We start from the raw sequence: 23015 nt of genomic DNA on the forward strand, positions 1-23015 counted from the left end.
CCAATTTACATTCCAGTCCACAGTGTAGGAGGGTTCCCTTTTATCTACACCCTCTCCAGCATTTGCTATTTATATATTTTTTTAAATAATGGCCACTCTGATTGGTGTGAGGTAGTACCTCATTGTAGTTCTGATTTTCATCTCCTTATAATTAATGATGTTGAACATGTTTTCATGTCTTTGGTCATCTACATGTCTTTGGAGAAATGTCTGTTTAGGTCTTCTGCTCATTTTTTGATTGGGTTGTTTTATTTGTTATTGTTATTGAGATTCATGGACTACTTATATATTTTGGAAATTAAGCCTTTGTGGTTCATATTATTTACATATATTTCCCCTAATCTGTAGAATATTTTTTTATTTGTTTTGTTTATGGTTTCCTTTTCAGATAAAAAGCTTATAATTTTCCTTACGTCCAATCTGTATTTTTCAATTCTGATTTTCCATTAGGTTCTCTTTTTTTTTCTTATAATTTTGTCTTGTTATTGGTATTCTCTATGCAATGAGGTATTTCCATCCTCCTTTCCTGTCCTTCTTTAATCACTGTTTCCTTAGTTCTGTGGACATATTTACATTGGCTGCTCTGAAGTCTTTGTCAGTGAAATTTAACTGCAGAGTTCTCTCAGCAGGTTCTGTTGCCTGCTATTTGTCCTGTGTATGCACTGCAAAGCCATCTTTCTTTGAACAGCTGATAATTTTTTGTTGAAAAACACTGACATTTTAGGTAATAGACTGCAGCAACTCTGGATAGTGATTCTTTTCCCGCCCCCTACCCAACATACCCAACACTTGATGTTTTTACAAGCTTGTTTGTGCAGTAACAATGTCGGGCTATTTGAATGAAGCCTATTTTCTCTGCAGTGCAGCCTGTGACCTTGTTCCAGAGATTGGAGCTTTGGGCCTGTGCAGTCACCTGAGATTACAGTGGTTTGATCACGGCTCTCTTTGACTGCTTCTTTCTAGATTTTTCTTTTTAGCTACCTGCTGTCTTTGGTATTACAGAATGATCTCTGTTTGTTTCGAAGGCAAACCATTCAATATCACAGTAATCCAAGTCTATGCCCCAACCAGTAATGCTGAAGAAGCTGAAGTTGAATGGTTCTATGAAGACCTACAAGACCTTTTAGAACTAACACCCAAAAAAGATGTCCTTTTCATTACAGGGGACTGGAATGCAAAAGTAGGAAGTCAAGAAACACCTGAAGTAACAGGCAAATTTCGCCTTGGAATATGGAATGAAGCAGGGCAAAGACTAATAGAGTTTTGCCAAGAAAATGCACTGGTCATTTTCATCATCTTCCAACAACACAAGAGAAGACTGTATACATGGACATCACCAGATGGTCAACACCTAAATCAGATTGATTATATTCTTTGCAGCCAAAGATGGAGAAGCTCTATACAGTCAGCAAAAACAAGACCAGGAGCTGACTGTGGCTCAGATCATGAACTCCTTATTGCCAAATTCAGACTTAAATTGAAGAAAGTAGGGAAAACCACTAGACCATTCAGGTATGACCTAAATCAAATCCCTTATGGTTATACAGTGGAAGTGAGAAATAGATTTAAGGGCCTAGATCTGATAGATAGAGTGCCTGATGAGCTATGGAATGAGGTTCGTGACACTGTACTGGAGACAGGGATCAAGACCATCCCCATGGAAAAGAAATGCAAAAAAGCAAAATGGCTGTCTGGGGAGGCCTTACAAATAGCTGTGGAAAGGAGAGAAGTGAAAAGCAAAGGAGAAATGGAAAGACATAAACATCTGAATGCAGAATTCCAAAGAATAGCAAGAAGAGATAAGAAAGCCTTCTTCAGCGATCAATGCAAAGAAATAGAGGAGAACAGCAGAATGGGAAAGACTAGAGATCTCTTCAAGAAAATCAGAGATACCAAAGGAACATTTCATGCAAAGATGGACTTGATAAAGGACTGAAATGGTATGGACCTAACAGAAGCAGAAGATATTAAGAAGAGATGGCAAGAATACACAGAAGAACTGTACAAAAAAGATCTTCATGACCAAGATAATCACGATGGTGTGATCACTGACCTAGAGCCAGACATCCTGGAATGTGAAGTCAAGTGGGCCTTAGAAAGCATCACTACAAACAAAGCTAGTGGAGGTGATAGAATTCCAGTTGAGCTATTCCAAATCCTGAAAGATGATGCTGTGAAAGTGCTGCACTCAATATGCCAGCACATTAGGAAAACTAGCAGTGGCCACAGGACTGGAAAAGGTCAGTTTTCATTCCAATCCCAAAGAAAGGCAATGCCAAAGAATGCTCAAACTACCACACAATTGCACTCATCTCACACACTAGTAAAGTAATGCTCAAAATTCTCCAAGCCAGGCTTCAGCAATATGTGAACCATGAACTTCCTGATGTTCAAGCTGGTTTTAGAAAAGGCAGAGGAACCAGAGATCAAATTGCCAACATCCGCTGGATCATGGAAAAAGCAAGAGAGTTCCAGAAAAACATCTATTTCTGCTTTATTGACTATGCCAAAGCCTTTGACTGTGTGGATCACAATAAACTGTGGAAAATTCTGAGAGATGGGAATACCAGACCACCTGATCTGCCTCTTGAGAAATTTGTATGCAGGTCAGAAAGCAAGAGTTAGAACTGGACATGGAACAACAGACTGGTTCCAAATAGGAAAAGGAGTTCGTCAAGGCTGTATATTGTCACCCTGTTTATTTAACTTCTATGCAGAGTACATCATGAGAAACGCTGGTCTGGAAGAAGCACAAGCTGGAATCAAGATTGCTCGGAGAAATATCAATAACCTCAGATATGCAGATGACACCCCTTATGGCAGAAAGTGAAGAGGAACTAAAAAGCCTCTTGATGAAAGTGAAAGTGGAGAGTGAAAAAGTTGGCGTAAAGCTCAACATTCAGAAAACGAAGATCATGGCATCTGGTCCCATCACTTCATGGGAAATAGATGGGAAAACAGTGGAAATAGTTTCAGACTTTATTTTTCTGGGCTCCAAAACCACTGCAGATGGTGACTGCAGCCATGAAATTAAAAGACGCTTACTCCTTGGAAGGAAAGTTATGACCAACCTAGATAGCATATTCAAAAGCAGAGACATTACTTTGCCAACAAAGGTCCGTCTAGTCAAGGCTATGGTTTTTCCTGTGGTCATGTATGGATGTGAGAGTTGGACTGTGAAGAAAGCTGAGCGCCGAAGAATTGGTGCTTTTGAACTGTGGTGTTGGAGAAGACTCTTGAGAGTCCCTTGGACTGCAAGGAGATCCAACCAGTCCATTTTAAAGGAGATCAGCCCTGGGATTTCTTTGGAAGGAATGATGCTAAAGCTGAAACTCCAGGACTTTGGCCACCTCGTGCGAAGAGTTGACTCATTGGAAAAGACTCTGATGCTGGGAGGGATTGGGGGCAAGAGGAGAAGGGGACGACAGAGGATGAGATGGCTGGATGGCATCACTGACTTGATGGATGTGAGTCTGAGTGAACTCCGGGAGTTGGTGATGGACAGGGAGGCCTGGCGTGCTGCGATTCATGGGGTCACAAAGAGTCGGACACGACTGAGCGATTGATCTGATCTCATCTGATCCATGAGCCTCATGAATTAATGCCTGATTATTGCTTCTGATAATGCTCTAGGGCTTAAATTGCTTTGTAATCTGATCCACTTAATTTGGGGCCCACTGTAGGGAAAATGGCTTCCCATGTGGCTCAGTGGGTAAAGAATCAGCCTGCAGTGCAGAAGCCATGGGTTCTATCCATGGGTTGGGAAGATCCCCTGGAGGAGGGCATGGAAACCCACTCTAGTATTCTTGCCTGGAGAAGCCCATGGACAGAGGAGCCTAGTGGGCTACAGTTCATATGGTTGAAAAGAGTCGTACACGACTGAAGTGACTGAGCATGCACGTAGGGATAATATTTGAGACCAGTGCTTTGATGTTTTTTACAGCCCTAGGAGGGATCTTTGTCATGTTATATAGCCCTGGATCTTTCTAGTAAATTTCTAGATGATTTATGACTTAGCTTTTTGGTCTCATGGAGAAATTAGTCTCGTCTATTGATTACCACCACAATCTCCATTTTCAAGAGAAGCTTTAGGGTTAAATTTACCTATAATTTGTTCCAAATAAAGTCACTTCACTTAAAGAGACACTTTTAAGCTCTCCCTTCTTACAACCACCTGTCATCCTAGGCAAAATTTCTATGCTACTGCTCCAGAGCTGCTAGTAGGAAGAATGGTTCATACCTCTCTTGATTAACTCATCTATTTTGTGAAGAGGGTGCTAGAAAGGTGTAACAGACCTCTGTGTACTAGCAGAAAGACAGTGCTCTTGTGTCTCTTTCTTTTTCATAAGGGGACTATTCCCATCACAACTGTACCAACCTCATGTAAATTTAAATACCTTCCGAAGACCTACCCTCCAAATACCATCACGTTGGGGTTCAGAGCCCCAAATATTAATCTGTGAATGAACACAGTCAGTTTATAACAATATATTTGTATGCCTCAGGGCTTAACTCTCCTCTCTTGGTGATATCATCCAGTCTCATGATTTTATTTGCTCTCTATATCTATATTCTGAGATTCCCAAATTTGTCTCTCCTGTCCACATCTATTTCCTCATCCAGAATCAACTTCTGCTTCCTTGACTTGTCTAATTATATATCCAATGTAACATGTAAAATTGAACTGTCAAACTTAACATGAAAAAATGAACTCATATCATCAAACCCATTTTACTTGCAATCAACTCCATCTCAGTTGATGGCAACTTTATCTTTACAGTTGCTCAGACAAAAACCTTGAAGTCACACTTGTTTTTATAATCCTTTGAAGTCATGGTTGGTTTATTTCTTTCTACACCACCCCATTCATCTAATCCAGTTATTATGTTCAAGAAGTACTCATAATCCAATCACTTCTTGCCATATATACTGCCACCTCTTGATCTGAGCTATCATCATCTCTCACAAGGTATGGTAATAACCTACTTACTAGTCTCCCTGTGTCTAAAGGGTCTGTCTATAATTTAGTGTCAACACAACAGTGGAATTATCAGTTTAGAAGCACATCCTTTTAACTCAAATCACTTACCTCTTCTGTAGAAAACCCTTCAATGTTTTTCTATCTCTCTAAGAGGAGAAGTTCAGTGCTAATGGTGCATATTATAATCAATTATGGGCATAAAATAGATACATCAAGCTGAGACTCAAAGAAATTTTGATTTATGAATCAGGTGGCGGTAGAGTACTGGAGTGACACTCAGGGATACATAAATATATTTTTTAAGATCTACAGGTGATTCCAAAGTACCTGCTAGATTGATAACCCCTGTGTCAAAGTGGATATGGAAGAGGAAAATAATCCTAGATATACAGGAGCTGCTGTTATTAATATGAATGCATAATATAACACTAGTCATTATTTATTTTACATCTCAACAACCATAGCTAACTTTTGTTGCAGTCTGGTAAGTAATAGGCAGTGAGGTATTCAGCCCATATTAACTTGTTTAGTACCATAAACCTTATAAAGTAGGCCCTACCATATTCTATTGACTCTAAGACATTGTTTTCACATTTTAATATCTCTCAAGTCTGATGTGTCTTACAATCAATGAAACTGTACAACCAATACTGGCCAGATGGCAGTTATGATATAGTTGTCATTGTTTGTACAGACACAAACTTGATTATTCTAGTCAATAATATTATGTGAAATACACAAAACATTTTTTAAGTCAAAAAGTGATTTATGAAAAACTGAACTATGAATGTGAACAAGTTTTGGTAATAGCTTGACCAATTTATTTTGCTTCTACTTTCTGTTCAATGAATACATGTGATGATATATAATAAAATCTATATCTAAGTAATTATTTAAGAGTCCTTTGAATAAGTATAAAACAAATACTCTTAGTGGCAAGAGAACCATAATTAATAGGCAATGGTCTTTCTTTATGTTACCTCAAATAAGGATTTATTTGTATCACAGTGTTAGAGTAAATGTTAAGTAAATATAAAGTAATACTAAGGCCATTAACTGTACAGATGGACATTACATGAGCTCATTATTTAATAACGATTTTAAAGCTTGTTGCTTTTTTGACAAAGGAACATGTTTCATGGAAAGTTTTATCTAGATACTGGAATCTTTGACTATTAAAAGTAAAATGCAAATTCTTAAAGTACCAAGAAATTCTGTAAGAAGTTTTGTAGAGTACCTAACTAATTAATTTTAACTTTTCCACCCCCAAATAATATGTTCTCATTACTTTCTTCACTCTATGTCCACTCTCCTCTCTCTAAATAAATTGGATGTATTTCCAAAGAGGTAGAGCAACTTACTTTGTAAACATTGATTCATTGCATTAATAATATTTAGATGAGAACACATTTACTGCAAATGTACCCTCTCAGAGATAATTTTATCATAAATTATTTATTCATGACATGTCTTTAGTAAAGTTTAACAATGATATTAATTTTTCTCTGGGTATTTTTTTGTGACCTAGAACAGATACAGAGAAAATAATTAGTTTGTTACTCAGAGCTACTAGATTCTATTTATGAGTTTCAGTTTATTATTTCTAACTCAAATTTCAGGTAGATTGTGTTAAATTCTAATTTAGGGTCTATGCTGTGTGATTGTGAAATGTGTAGGAAAATAGAGCAACATGAACAAAAGATCAATTACTCAGTGGACACTGTCTTATCCCCAATATTGTTCTTATTCATTTTCAAGCATTAGAGATGCATTATCATCCTATGAAAGACAAGCAAATAATGTGATAATGATCTATAATAATATATTTTTATCCTTTAAAGAACAGTAAAGAGAATGACAGAAATAAAAGCTCCTGGTATAAGAAACGCAATCATTCAAATACACAAACCCAATAGAATTATGAAGTTGATTAAACATAACCTTACCTTTGTTTATGGGATCTATTATTCCATAGATATTTCAGTTAGATTTTAATGGAGGCATAATACAGTTAAACCACCCAAAATAAATGGGAATAAATGTGTCAACTGAAAAAATTAACTTCTTCTAACTATTAAGATATGCACAATAGTTTCACTTATGTTAGTCAAATATAAAAGTAGATTTCTTTATTACAAGGAGTAATCATAACATTTTAATGAGTGTATGCCTTTTGATACCCTGGACTGCCTGGAGATCCAACCAGTCCATTCTGAAGGAGATCAGCCCTGGGATTTCTTTGGAAGGAATGATGCTAAAGCTGAAACTCCAGTACTCTGGCCACCTCATGCGAAGAGTTGACTCATTGGAAAAGACTCTGATGCTGGGAGGGATTGGGGGCAGGAGGAGAAGGGGACGACAGAGGATGAGATGGCTGGATGGCATCACTGACTCGATGGACGTGAGTCTCAGTGAACTCCGGGAGTTGGTGATGGACAGGGAGGCCTGGCGTGCTGCGATTCATGGGGTCACAAAGAGTCGGACACGACTGAGTGACTGAACTGAACTGAACTGAAAATCTCAAATTTCAGTTTAAGCATGAAAATTATTAAGCACAACAATTCTATTTTAAAAGTCTCCTTTTAACATATACTTGGTCCTAACAAATGTTTTTGTAATGTAATGACTATCTAAAATTAAATATGCCACTGAAAATGAAGGTTTTCAAGACCTATGTAACAAGCATAAGCTATAAAAATGAACTAATTCTTCTCATACATAATAGTATTTCCACTGATCAATATTCACTTACTGTATCCATTCATTAGCATAGCACCCCCACATACACACAAAAGGTTCATGTTTTTAATAGAGTTGTCACAGAAATGAGTTTTGAGCTCTTATATGAAGAGGTAACATTAAAATTAAACTCCTTTATAGTTTCATTTTTGTGTTTTTAAGAGCCCCTGCATTTCAAGAGGTATTATTTGAAGGCAGAAAATTACTAACTGGCTTCTGATATTAAAATTATAACACAAAATTCTATGTGTGTGTTTATGAGACCCAAAGTTTCAAATAGCTAAAAACAAAACAGGAGTATGTCTGGTTTAATTAACACAATATATTTTTAAAATATTCAAAGATACTACTTATTTTAAAACAGTCCTTATATTTAGACAATCAAATAACACAATTTCTGTAACAAAATTATAGAAATACTAAAAAGGAAGAATCTTTTAAATGACCTTCATTTACTGTTACAGATAAATTGTCATTCTACTGTTCACAGGGATCCTTTGTGGTTTATAATAACTGAAGTCTTAACGCTTTAGAGAAAGCAACATCTCCATATAAAGAAAAAATACTGAGGTCTTTTCCTTTGGGGAATGTTAGTGTTAATCTATTAGGTATGACTGAATAAAGACAGATAAAAATACATTTTAACCTCCATTTACAGAAAGTCTATAAATGGGATTACCACATTTGTTACCACTGGGTAGTTAAAAGTCTTTGGGTCTCTAAAACCAAAATGACAATCTTTTAATAATTCAAAAATTACTAATTAAGTAGATGTCCGGTAGTCATCAAAATAATGTCATCTTTACTTTGGACATCAGCATATGAGTGGTTTCTAAGACATTTGTAATTTTATACTTAAAAGACTTAATAAAATTATAAATGATAAAATTCCTCATAATATTTCTTAACATATGATATTGTAACATGACATGACCCTTCAACAGGACAGATTTTTAAATTTTCGTAGAGGTAGCAAATTAAATGCAAATATTATTATACTCTAAAAAGACTCATTACCTAAAAGATTTGGAAAGAAGGACATTAAATTGCGGATTATCAAGAGGACACAATAACATTTAGAACCACAGATCAGAACAGGTCCGGAGGTCCTTAACCAAGTTCATCCTTCCTAGTTTTCCTTCATTCTCAAATGTGCAACACATACTTTGAAAGATTTTGACTGCCAGTCAAAAATTAAATATATTTATATATTTTTATTTAAAAGTTTAAAAATCTTTATATATTTATATTTTAAAAATTTAAGTAGTTTCATTTTACCAGAGCATCCAATAATATGCAGTAAACATTACTATACTGAGGTCATAGCTTAATGAATAATTTGTCATTTTGAAAAGTGTCAAAGTTTCATAATTAAATGAACAATTCTCAACATTTTTCTCAAATATTTAATAGCTTATAAACTTTAGTCATTAAATATAAACATTCCTACAGTTCTAGGAACCTCTAACTGAGATTAAGCTATATAGTGCAATACAAGAGGAAAGCAAATTCAATTAGAGCACTCACCCAGCTAGTTAATGGCAGAGTTGTACACTGATTTTTCCACAATGCTATATTTATATAGTTATACTTTATAAACTGTAGAAATCAGATACTTAAACATTGCTAATCATAATGAAGTATGAACCCAATCTCCCTGATTGCTCCTGACCTCTTTTTTAATGAATTAGAGGCATAAAATGTCACTTGTTCTCTTCCATTATGGAAGGTCTTCAAACTGCTTCACTTATGTTTCATTTGTTTTAGCCTTCCTGAATCTATACTTTTACCTTAACAAATTGCCTAGCATATGTAGAAGATTTTTGATTTCTACACAGAACTCTTTTTGCAAAATATTTATATATTTACACTTTAAAAACTCCTTTTAAATTGGATTACTTTTTATCATAGCATCATACCAAGTAAATTCTCACTGACACTGCACTGACCATATGCAGAAAATCAGAAAGGTGGAGGTAATTAGGATCAGTAATTTATATGCAGGGAAGTGGTTTCAAGTTTGCAAACATAGGTAGGCACTGGATATTTGAAAACAGAATAATTAAGAAGAACTCATATTATTTACTAATTCTATAGTTTGGAATATTCTGGATTGTTTTTAAACATAATCTTTTATTATATGAAAATAAGTAGGTAAGCAATTATATCTTTGCTATACATCACTGCACAAAATTAAACATATAAAAATATACTGGGCAATGCAACAGCAAATAGAATGCTAATACTACTAATATTAATAGTAATAGACTGAAATAATATTAATAAAAACAGAAACTTGCTTTTCCATTATATAAAGCATAGAACAATAAATCTACTGTACACATGGGGTCCTCATATTATAATATTTCTTTGCTCTTTTCAATTAACTATTACATACAAAGTTAAGAAACTATATTTGTATAATATATTTATATCATAAGCTGTTGTTCTGTAAGACTATTACATTTTTTATCAATTTTAAGATTATAACAGATACACATGATTAATTCTGCTATAGTAATGTATCATATTGAGGGGCAATACAGACATACTTGGATTATCAGATACCCATGAAATGGAAAAAATTTGAAAATTAAAAAATTCTATGAGCTACAAACCAAAAAATTAATATTTATTGCCCAGAACATTCCTTTAAATTTTAAGAGTTATAAAAATAAATTATGTTTTTATAATATAATTACCTAAATTAAAGTGATTGAAGGTTATTTAATCAATAAAACTAATATTTGTATTCACTATAAATTCTAACAGTATTTTAAAAAAACTGCTTTCAACTAAACAATGCTTCTACAGATATGGATTTAAGATGACGGTGGCAAATTTTGCTCTAAAGCTTAAACAATGCTAGATTGACTCGTTCAATCTTAATAAATGAAATTCATTTGAAAAACTCTATTTGAAAGGAGCATGTCAATTAAGCACTAGAGATCCATATGTTTGTCTGAATCTTTAAACAAAACATTAAGTAAATATTACTATTACCTCTCTCCGCCGAGAAGCCCAACATGTTTGCTTGATCTTCCATACCACAGCAGCCACCAATAATAAAGATAAAAAACAACTAGAAAATAAAACACAAATAAATTTTGCTTTAAACACTTGTAATATATCATGAAATAATAAAAGAATATGTAGAATATTTTTAAATATATTTAACTAATCACTTTGCCTTGGTAAATATTCAAGAGAAAGAAGAGTAAATTAGAAATTTTTAAAACATTCTCAAGTAAAATCAAGGTATACATGTAGAAAAAATTATTTATACTCCTTAAGATACAGTAGAGTCTATCTCTCAGATTTTCTCTGTCAGAAGGAATGTAACTTTATAATTCTGCTGGTTTTACATAGCAATAAATATATCTAGAATTGGTACGAGTCATAAATTCTGGCAATTTTATAAATTTAAAGATCACACATTTATTCATTTTAAATTATCAGCAACCAACTTGTATCTGAGAATATTCCTATAGTTCTGAACTGAAGATGATCTAGCCCTTTCCCGTCTGCCACTGACCCGGACCGGGGACATTTAAAAACATCTAGATACGTATTGCTTTTGAACTGCAATTTTGGAGAAGACTCTGACAGCAAGATCAAACCAGTCAATCCTAAAGGAAATCAGTCCTGAATATTCATTGAAAGGACTGATGCTGAAGCTGAAGCTCCAATTTTTTGGCCACCTGATGTGAAGAAGTAACTCACTGGAAAAGACCCTGCTACTGGAAAAGACTGAGGGCAGGATGATAAGGGGACAGCAGAGGATGAGATGGTAGGACGGCATCACGGACTCAATGGACATGAGTTTGAGCAAACTCCAGGAGATGGTGAAGGACAAGGAAGCCTTGCGTGCTATAGTCCACGGGATCGCAAAGAGTTGGACATGACTTACCAACTGAACAACAAAATACATGTCTGATTATCACAATGGGAGAGAAGTACAACTATACTCTAGTGAGTAAGCCAGGCATGCTACTAAGTATCCTGAAATGCACAGGACTGCCCCCCGTGACAAAGAATCATTCAACCCAAAACATCAGTTGTACTGAAGTTGAGAATCCTTGTATATGCCAATGTGTAAATTAAGAAATAATTCAGGTATACATGTATACCTGTGGTGGATTCATTTTGATATTTGGCAAAACTAATACAATTATGTAAAGTTTAAAAATTAAATAAAATTAAAAAAAAAAGAAATAATTCAGTTACAATGTATATACATGTGGTCAATATATATGAAGTACAATATGCCATAGACAATGATAACGGAGAATATACATTTTAGCAGTAATTTGAGACTGATAAATCTCAAAATAACAGATTTATGTGAATATGATTAATCAACCCCAGCCATACATTACTGCTTCTTTTCTCTTCCTTTGCTCTGTGGTCAAAGATTATGCCATCAAAAGATCCAGTTTAGTGCAGTTCAATCTCTCAGTTGTGTCCAACTCTTTGCGATCCCATGAATTGCAGCACGCCAGGCCTCCCTGTCCATCACTAACTCCCAGAGTTCACTCAGACTCACGTCCATCGAGTCGGTGATGCCATCCAGCCATCTCATCCTCTGTCGTCCCCTTCTCCTCCTGCCCCCAATCCCTCCCAGCATCAGAGTCTGTTCCAGTGACCCAGAAGGGAGTGGAATAGGGCCACTACAAATTCACTGGCCATTGGTCATTACAAAAAAACCCTGGTCTTCACTCTTAATGACAATTGTTGTATTCATCAATTGATTCACTCATAAGCAGTGTAAATGTTGACACTTTCTTCTCTTGTCAAATCCTTAAATATATTTTTTCTGCTTAAATATATTTTTTCTCCTTGCCTCACTTAGAGATCTTAGAATATCTTTCAATGATGACGACAAAGACAACTCTAACACCGATACACTGAGTAGGAACACATTCCAGATAAGTGCTAGGTATGTCACACTGTTCTAAGAACATTTCCAGACAGGATATACTATTCTCATTTTAGAAAAGAACAATCCAGTGCTCAGAGAAGTTCAAAGTAAGTTGCTGACAGTCATACAGTGAGTTTAAGTGATAGAGCAAAAATTCAAAATGAGCCAGGTAAGCCTCAAACTCTTTCCTCCCCACCTGTTAGGAACTCTGAGCTTGCACACCATCTCACAACCAGTTGTTCTACATATTCCCCAGGATCAACCACTGAGGTGCCTTTCTGGTTTTTACATAATTGTCTTTCTCCCAAATATTTATAAACCTTTCGCTTCGTCTAAATTCAATTTCTCAGAAGTGCTTAAGTCCCACATCTCCTAAAAAATAAGAAGCAATAACCTTATTTTATTAATCCTGAAGCTTTCTCTAGGTGACTGAGCAAGTGGTCCACATAGCCACTGCCATGTCAATCTTCTCATAACCTAGTCTTATTTAGTATCTTAATAAGTTGGTATCTAATTTTTATACTAATTAAACTCTTAGTATTGATAATTAATGTTTACAAAGTATGCAACATTTTAGTGACTACTTTCCTCACTTTTTAAAAATTAAATAAACTAGTCTTTTCTCTATCAACTGACTTTTACTTCTCAATTGAGAATACCAGCCAACCATTCTTTTCCTTCTGAACACTTTATTTTCTTGGCTTCCTTTCATCCTTCTTGACACACTATGGGGTCAATGAAGGTAGACTGTGTTCCAAATTCCTTGATTTAAACTATGGACATCCCTGAAATTTTGTTCACAAAACCATGTTGCTATCTACTTTTGTTCTCAGATGAAGAGGTCAGTCACTCTCATGGCTTCAACAGAGACCTCAATTGGAATCATTTCCAAATAAAAGTCATTAAACATGCCAAAGTGAGAGCATCTTATCATTAGAAGAGACCTATGGTTTTAGAAAAGGCAGAGGACCCGAGATCAAATTGCCAACATCTGCTGGATCATCGAAAAAGCAAGAGAGTTCCAAAAAATATCTATTTTTGCTTTATTGACTATGCCAAAGCCTTTGACTGTGTGGATCACAATAAACTGTGGAAAATTCTGAAAAAGATGGGAATACCAGACCACCTGACCTGCCTCTTGAGAAACCTATATGCGGGTCAGGAAGCAACAGTTAGAATTGGACGTGGAACAACAGACTGGTTCCAAATAGGAAAAGGAGTATGTATATTGTCACCCTGCTTATTTAACTTATATGCAGAGTACATCATGAGAAACGTTGGGCTGGAAGAAGCACAAGCTGGAATCAAGATTGCCAGGAGAAACATCAATAACGTCAGATATGCAGATGATACCACCCTTATGGCAGAAAGTGAAGAGGAACTAAAAAGCCTCTTGATGAAAGTGAAAGAGGAGAGTGAAAAAGTTGGCTTAAAGCTCAACATTCAGAAAACAAAGATCATGGCGTCTGGTCCCATCACTTCATGGGAAATAAATGGGTAAACAGTGGAAACAGTGTCTTTATTTTAAATAAAACAGACTTTATTTTTTGGGGCTCCAAAATCACTACAGATGGTAATTGCAGCCATGAAATTAAAAGACGCTTACTCCTTGGAAGGAAAGTTATGACCAACCTAGATAGCATATTAAAAAGCAGAGACATTACTTTGCCAACAAAGGTCCGTCTAGTCAAGGCTGTGGTTTTTCCAGTGGTCATGTATGGATGTGAGAGTTGGACTGTGAAGAAAGCTGAGTGCCGAAGAATTGATGCTTTTGAACTGTGGTGTTGGAGAAGACTCTTGAAAGTCCCCTGGACTGCAAGGAAATCCAACCAGTCCATTTTAAAGGAGATCAGCCCTGGTATTTCTTTGGAAGGAATGATGCTAAAGCTGAAACTCCAGTACTCTGGCCACCTCATGCGAAGAGTTGACTCATTGGAAAAGACTCTGATGCTGGGAGGGATTGGGGGCAGGAGGAGAAGGGGATGACAGAGGATGAGATGGCTGGATGGCATCACCGACTCGATGGATGTGAGTCTGAGGGAACTCCGGGAGTTGGTGATGGACAGGGAGGCCTGGCGTGCTGCGATTCATGGGGTCGCAAAGAGTCGGACACGACTGAGTGACTGAACTGAACTGAACTGCATGAGATTATTTAGTTCAGACTCCCTCCCAGGAAAGAAATTCCCAGCAGAACCCCAGAGCCTAATTAAATATTCATGGTAGCAAAGAAGATGCTGACTTCTGTTAGTGCATTTTATTTTTAAGATAATAGCTCAAACTATGAAATTTTCTATTAACCTTTCTAACTTTAATTAATCAGTGCTGCTTCTGTCTCTGGGTTACACTGAATCAGTCATTTCTTTCTTCTATATGCTAATACTTCTTTATATAGTTGAAGACACTCACATGATTCCTCTAGCCCAGTGGTCATCAATCAGCAGAGTTTTGCCTTCCAGAGCACATTTGACAGTGGCTGGAGACCTTTTTGGTTGTCAACAGTTGGTGGACACAAGTGGATGCTGATAAATATGCTACAATAGACAGGCCAGTCCACCTCCCCACCAAAAGACTTTCCCCAGCCCAACCCTCCAACACTGTTGAAACCCTGTTCTAGTGTGAATTGCTGGCACAGCAGTTACACTTCCCATGTATTTCCAGGTTAACATGAAACTGTTGAAATACAGTACTGAGAATGGATAATTTATATATAATCTAAGGATCTAGTTATCTGAATTTAAGTCCTACCCTATAAGAATTTTAACATAAGAGATAAATCTGCCATATACAAACTGAACTCAAGAATAACGTTCATAATAAAAGGAACTAACATCTACTGAGTAATATGTACCAAGCACTGCATGACATGTTTCACATGCATTAATTCTTTCATTACCACAATCACACATGATCTATATTCATTTTAAAAATGAGAAAGTTGAGGTCATGAAGTGTTTATGTAAATTGCCAAAGTTATCAAAGTCTTAAATTGCAAGTCCTCCCCTTTATGTTGCCTTGTCTATTATTTTTCCAGCTAAAATGTCAAAACACATTCAATTTTATCATCCCTTATACTCAGTCGGACGTCACATCTTGCCAACTGTTTCTCTCACAATGTCTGCAGTAGTAGGCAATAGTATTAAGCACCAAAATCCATTCATATTTAATGATTAAACACAAGCTAAATACCAATAAAAAGTATTCATATTTGATAACCAGTAATTCACAATATTCTCCCCTCCAGAATAGTTACATGATCAAGATTCAGTTTAGGACAGTAAAGACTTATCAAATTTCTCCATTCGGAACTTAATCTTTCTGATCTAAATTTCATGACACAGGTAAAGAGTGTTACTTTTATAACAATACAGAAAGCCAGTATAAAATTTTTCAGTTTTAATGATTTTTTCTCCTTGAGAAGAGGAGATATACACTTTAGGGGTCTGCATGTTTTCTATGTTAACTCATACTAGATTGGTAATAAAATGTAAACAGAGATTATCCTGATGAGAAATTGGTAAAATCAATAAATAGCTTAAGCAAATTTTCTTCTAATATTCTAATAACCTCCAATAAATATTAAAAATTCAATAAAAATATATCTCAATTCCTGGAATATAGTAGTTATCATTAAACCTTTACTAACTGAATTGGTTGATTGATTTGAATATCTTATCATTTTTTCTGAAACTGAACGCCTTTTTTGGCATTATCATCCTTATGACAAAGTAAATACTTCATAAAGCTTTTTTATTTCTACTAAACTACACAGCAAATAAAACTTACAGTTCTTATTAAAAATCTACATAAAATCCAATTAATTAAGGACTTTCACTTTATTAAAGTGAAGTTGCTTAGTTATGTCTGACTCTTTGCAACCCCATGAACTGTAGCCTACCAGGCTCCTCAATTCATGGGATTTTCCAGGCAACAGTACTGGAGTGGGTTGCCATCTCCTTCTCCAGGGGATCATCCTGACCCAGGGATGGAACCCAGGTGTCCCACATTGTAGGCAGACGCTTTACCATCCGAGCTACCAGGGTAGCTGGTATTCACTTTATTAAATGGCAAACAAATGAAAACACTTAACTTAGACAGCATAATTGAAACGTTACACTCATACTTTGGTGACTGTTAGAAAATGCCAGTACCCACTGACAATCCTGAAAGCCTGAAGAATGACATTTTCATCAGTCTAATTTCACTGGTGGCACAGTGCCCTACATACCACTCTGCCCCTTCCACATGTTCCCTTTTGCACACTGAACTTTAAGTGAATGATAAATGAACTTTGTATTATTATTATCTAAAGTGACCAAAATTCTGGGTTTATCTGCTCCAATTATCTTTTCCCTAATATATTTCTTAGGTCAAAGGTCCTAATGGGCAACATCAAACATCCTTTAATCTAATATTGCAGCAAGTTTGTCAGATAAAAATTAGTTTTGCTGCTGTCTTTCATATCTTGTTTTCTATTGTATTTTACAATAGCTTGGATTGTTCCTTGGTATAGGTATTGTGGAGGGAAGCAAGGGTACAGGAAGTAACTGAGCTGTCTTTTTTTTTTTTAAGTCTGCTGTATAACAGTCTAGAAGATGGGAACTATTAAACACCCTTCAAAAAATCCTCCCAATGGAAACAGGAGAAACAGAAAAGAAAAGAAACTCTTAAAAGCAAGTGTATAAGCTACAGGAATTAAAAAAAAAAAAAAAGGAAACATAGGAACTCAGGGAGAGATATTTCAATAATTTGATCTGAACCTTCATAAAATGGTCATTATGGAAAAGATTCTTAATGTGAAAATATAAGGAAGTCATTAGGTACTCTCATTTAGGGAAAATTAAAAAGAATTCAAGAAAAGTAACACAGTGTCGTGTAAGGTTATATTGTAAAGCACGGTTTTAGCGACAGAGAAATACTCTCTAGTGGTAATCTAGTCAGCCAAATGCAAAAAGAGATAATATTGTCAAGATTTTATAGAAATTTAGGTTAAGTGATCATAAAATTTATCTTAAATACATTTTTTAAAAGATGCTTTTATTTCTCTGAAAAAAATATACAAACTAGGGAATTGTTTTGAAATACAGAAACATAATATTATAAAAACTCATTTACTTCTTAATTACTACTATTGCAGAAAATATATTTTAAAGCTTTTAAAAACACCTTCCTAACCCTTGAAGGATATTTTTGTCTTAACCAACTAAAATGTTCACAAAGTAAATTATCAACTTAGAATGTAATACATCTGCATATTAAAAAAAATTACTTGTTTCCATCATCATATTTGCAAAGATGAAAACCCAGCAAAGCCTAGGGGGTGAAACTGGAGAAGCAATATGTTCACAACATAAATTGCTAAAAACTTTTTTGTGGGTTGATAAACAAGAGTTGGACTGTGAAGAAGGGTGAGCGCTGAAGAATTGATGCTTTTGAACTGTGGTGCTGGAGAAGACTCTTGAGAGTCCCTTGGACTGCAAGGAGATCCAACCAGTCCATTCTGAAGGAGATCAGCCCTGGGATTTCTTTGGAAGGAATGATGCTAAAGCTGAAACTCCAGTACTTTGGCCATCTCATGCGAAGAGTTGACTCATTGGAAAAGACTCTGATGCTGGGAGGGATTGGGGGCAAGAGGAGAAGGGGACGACAGAGGATGAGATGTCTGGATGGCATCACTGACTGGATGGACGTGAGTCTGAGTGAACTCTGGGAGTTGGTGATGGACAGGGAGGCCTGGCGTGCTGTAATTCATGGGGTCGCAAAGAGTTGGACATGACTGAGCGACTGATCTGATCTGATCTGAAGCAAGAGTTAACTACACTTTAGAAGGCACTGTCAGTTAAGATGATTTTGAATACAAGTAACACAAACTAACACAAAATGGGATAAACAGTGTTGGAATTAAACAGATTTTATACTGTCTCCTATGAACTGAAGTATGTTCTCCCCAAATTCATATTTTTGAAGCCCTAACATCCAACGTGACTATATTTGGAGACAGGGGATTCAGGAGCTAATTAGGTTAAATAAAGTCATAAGCGAGGGAACCAGATGTAACAGGATTAGTCTTCCTGTAAGAGACTCTAGAGAGTGTTTTCACTCCCATACTTTCTCCCTCTCCCTTTACTGCCCCGCTGCCCATCTCTCCCTCTTCCCATGGGTACACACTGAGGAAAGGCCAAGGGAGCATTCAGGGAGAAAGTGGCCATCTGAAAGCCAATAAGTGGCCCACATCAAAAACCAACCATGCCGGCAACCTGATCTGGGACTTGCTGGCTTCCAGAACTCCGAGATAATATATTTCTGTTGTTTGCTTTAAGTTTCATGTTTGTTACAGCAACATGAGCTAAGACAGACTTTGGGATCAAATATCTACAAATACAGAAACAGCTTTGGGAGTGGGTAATAGGGAGAAGCTGGGGGGATTTTGAGGTGTACTCTGGAAAAAGCTTTGATTGCTATGAAAGGACCATTGATAGAAACAGACGTTAAAGCCAAGTATGATGTAAGCTCAAAAAAACAAAACAAAAAAAAAAACCCAGGAAAGCTAGAAAGAATGCTTCCATTTCTTAGAGGACACATAAATAGTCAAGACCAGAATGCTGATATTCATAAGGACATTGAAGGCCACTCTGGTAAAGTTTCAGATGCAAACAAGCAATAGGTTATTGGAAAATGGAGAAAAGGTCATCTTTGTCATAAAATGGCAAAGAACTTGGCTGAACTTTGTTCTAGTGTTTTGTGGAAGGTAGAACTTGAAAGCATTGAAACTGAGTATTTAGCATATTAGATTCCAGAGTATTGAAGATGTAGCTTTGGTCCTCCTTATTGCTCATCGGCTTCCCTGGTGGCTCAGAGGTTAAACTGTCTGCCTGGAATGCAGGAGACTGGGGTTCGATCCCTGGGTCGGGAAGATCCCCTGGAGAAGGAAATGGCAACCCATTCCAGTACTCCTGCCTGGAGAATCCCATGGAGGGAGGAGCCTGGTAGGCTACAGTCCATGGGGTCCCAAAGAGTTGGACACGACTGAGCAACTTCACTTTCTCTTTCACTAATTGCTCATAGATAAACTCAAGAGGAGAGAGATGAGTTTAAGTAGGAATTAAAAAGCAAAATAGAACCAGAATTTGGAGATTTTGAAAATTCTCAGTCTATCTATATTGCACAAAAAAAGGGGGGGGGGGGCTTGTTCTGAAAAGAACACTAAGAGTGTGGCTGAAGAACCATTTTATAAAAACATGATGGGTGTGACTCATGGAATTAATCAGCTATTTCAGCGTAAGCCAGGATAAGAGAAGTGATAATACCAGGGAAGATACCGTGAGTTTAAAGGAAACAGAGAAAACAAGATGCAATGAAAGAAGGTGGTAAGGTTTCTTTGATTCTGTAAAATGGGAACATAAGGCTGTTCAGCTGGGAACATGTTTTATCCTTTAAGAAAAAGGAAGAATGACTCCAAAGATGAATCAGAGATCTTTAGGGCTCCTACTCACACCACAGGCCCAGGGGACAAGAATGGTTGCTCCTCAGTTTCAGAGTGTGGAGTCTGGTTTTGCAGGACCAGGATGCCACCACCAAGGGCCTTGGGGGCAAGGCTGCAGCCACTGCTGCAGCATCAGGGTCACCTCGTCAAGCTACAGCAGCAGGGCCACTCCATAGAGCTATGGGGTGACACTGCCCCCTCGGGGGACCTGGAGGTAGAGCACTGAACCAAAGAGGAGTGTTCTCAAATCTTTAAGGTCTGATGGAGCTAGTCTTGCTAGGTTCTAGACTTACTTGGGACCCATCATGACTTTCTTCCTTTACTTTTCTTCCTGTTGAAGTGGGAATATCTATTCCGTGCCTATCCCACCATGGTATTTTGGAATAATATAACTGGCCTGGTATCACAGGCTCATGACTAGAGAGGAATTTTTCCCGAGGTTAAATGATACCCCCCAATCTCACCCACATTTGATTTAGATGATATTTCGATGAGACTTTAGACTTCAGTGTCGATTCTGGAATGAGTGAAGCCTTTGCGGGTTGTTGGGATTGAATAAATAAATGTACTTTGCATGCAAAAAGGACATGACCTAGGGGGCTAGAGGCAGAATGCTACAAATGCTCCTCCCAAATCTGTATGCTGAAGCCCTAAAGCCCAATGTGATTATATTTAGAAGGAAGAACTTTTGGATGTAACTAAGGCTGTGCATGTATGCTCACTTCAGTCAGGTCCAACTCTTTGTGACCCTATGGGCTGTAGCTCACCAGGATCCTCTGTCCATGGGATTCTCCAGGCAAGAATATGGGAGTGGGTTGCCAGGCCCTTCTCCAGGGGATCTTCCAGACCCAGGGATCAAATCAGCTTCTCTTTTGTCTCCTGCATTGGCAGGTGGGTACTTTTACCATTAGTGCCACCTGGGAAGCCCCAAGTGACTAAGGTTAATGCAGTCATAATGGTGGAGCCCTGAGACAACAGAATTAGTGCCCTTACATCAAAAGGCACCACTGAGCTTGTGCTCTCTCTCCAAGCACTCGTACCAAGAAAAAGGCCAGAAGAACACACACCAAGAAGGCAGTCATCTGCAGGCCAAGAAGAAAGCTCTCACCAGAAGCCAGTTATGCTGGCACTCAGATCTGACTTCCCAGTCTCCAAAACTGTGAGATTATAAAATATCTGTTGTTACAGTCACTCAGTCTGTGTTAGTTGCTTATGGGAGCCTGAACAGACCCTCCTCAAAGTAAAAAAGAAGAATAACTTGCAGGTCTGTTCTGGTCAAGGCTTTGGCTTCATTTCTCTCTGTTTTCTGAACTACATACTCTGTTGTGCATCAGCTTAATTCTCAGGCTTGTTTTCCTCTTAGATACAAAAATGAATGTAGCAGTTTCAGATTTACATCACACACAATCATGCACACCCACTATTCCCCAATCATTTGGTGAACTGAAGGCTTCAGCCCACCCATGACGCTGGTGGGAGATCAATTCCTCCCAAATTGAATCATCACTACACAGCCATGTGGAAGGAATTAAATGAAGTTGGGAAAGAATCCATAAAATCTACTACAGATATCATTTATGAAAAATGTGTAGAAAAATATCAAAATGAACCCCTCAAAATTGCTAACAGACTTAAAAATCTACAGAGGACATTTGTTAACTATACATTCCTTTCTTGAAATATTTTACAGAAAATAGAGTGCTCTAAAGCCTCACTGGCAAACTATTAAAAAAGCAAGAAACATATCATAAGGAAGACCTTCCTGGTTAACTCCTCCTATTACAAATCATGTACGTGGATAACATCTTAATCTTACAAACTTACACAAAAATTATAAAGGTCAATGTATACAGTATTCTTTTCTACACGCAACTTTTATTTAAAGCACACCTTTTGAAACCTCGTAGATAGGATAAAAAGTTTCAAATACAAAATATTCTAAATATTTTAAAAGAAGTAAACACTGTTTTTAAACAGTTTTCCTAAAACATTAATGCACAGTACACATAGAGAAATGATAAATCCACAGCTCAGTGAATTATCCCAAAGAAAATATCCCCATGTAACCACCACCTGGGGCTTCCCAGGTGGCACCAGTGGTAAAAAGAATCTGCCTGTCAATGCAGAGGACATAAGAGACATGGGTTCCACCTCTGGGCAGGGAAGTTCCCCTGGAGGATGGCATGGCAACTCACTCCAGTATTATTGCCTGGAGAATCCCAAGGACAGAGGAGCCTGGCAGGCTACACTCCACAGGCTTGCAAAGAGTCTGATATGACTGAAGTGACTTGGCACGTTCACAAGCAACCACCCCAGTAAAGAAACAGTACTTTACCCATCCCCTCTTCCTCACAGGTCACTATCAAAAATTTTTAGCACCGCAGTTTGTTTCTGCCTATTTTGAACTTTATACAGATGTAACCTTAAAATATTATTTTATTTCTAGCTTCTTTTGTTCAACACTTTGTTGATGAATATCATCTATATTGTTCTTTGAGGATTAATCTGTTCTTTTTCATTGTTCCATATTCTATTAGTTTTAGGTATTTGGGTTATGCCAAGGTTTTAGCTATTTGAAATGCACTATTACAAATGTGTTTAATGTGATCTTTGATGGAATGGAATAGCTGGATCAACATAGGATATGTAAACTCAATTTTACAATATAGTCACATTATTTTCAAAGTTGCTGCACAAACTTCTAGACTGCCAGAAGTGTTTACAGTTCCACGACTACTCCAACATTTGATCTGGAGAGTCAACAAATGTCCATATAGTCAAAGGCCTGGTTTGTCCAGTAGTCATGTATGGATATGAGAGCTGGCCCATAAAAAAAGGCTGAGTGCTGAAGAATCGATCCCTTTGAACTGTGGTGTTGGAGAAGACACTTAAAA

The 23015-nt window shown here is 36.9% G+C and overlaps 1 protein-coding gene across 5 annotated transcripts in view; it reads right to left on the reverse strand.

The window, feature by feature from the left end:
* The window catches only part of ATRNL1 (attractin like 1), an 805870-nt gene that overhangs the window by 430025 nt on the left and 352830 nt on the right, over positions 1 to 23015 (reverse strand). For all 5 annotated transcript variants that reach the window (XM_027529449.1, XM_027529446.1, XM_027529448.1 and 2 more), the window contains one exon: positions 10724 to 10802. In XM_027529449.1, the coding sequence (XP_027385250.1) occupies positions 10724 to 10802 (79 nt within the window). The remainder of the gene's footprint in view (positions 1 to 10723; positions 10803 to 23015) is intronic.

Source organism: Bos indicus x Bos taurus, chromosome 26 (genome assembly GCF_003369695.1).
Source record: "Bos indicus x Bos taurus breed Angus x Brahman F1 hybrid chromosome 26, Bos_hybrid_MaternalHap_v2.0, whole genome shotgun sequence".
NCBI lineage: Eukaryota > Metazoa > Chordata > Mammalia > Artiodactyla > Bovidae > Bos > Bos indicus x Bos taurus.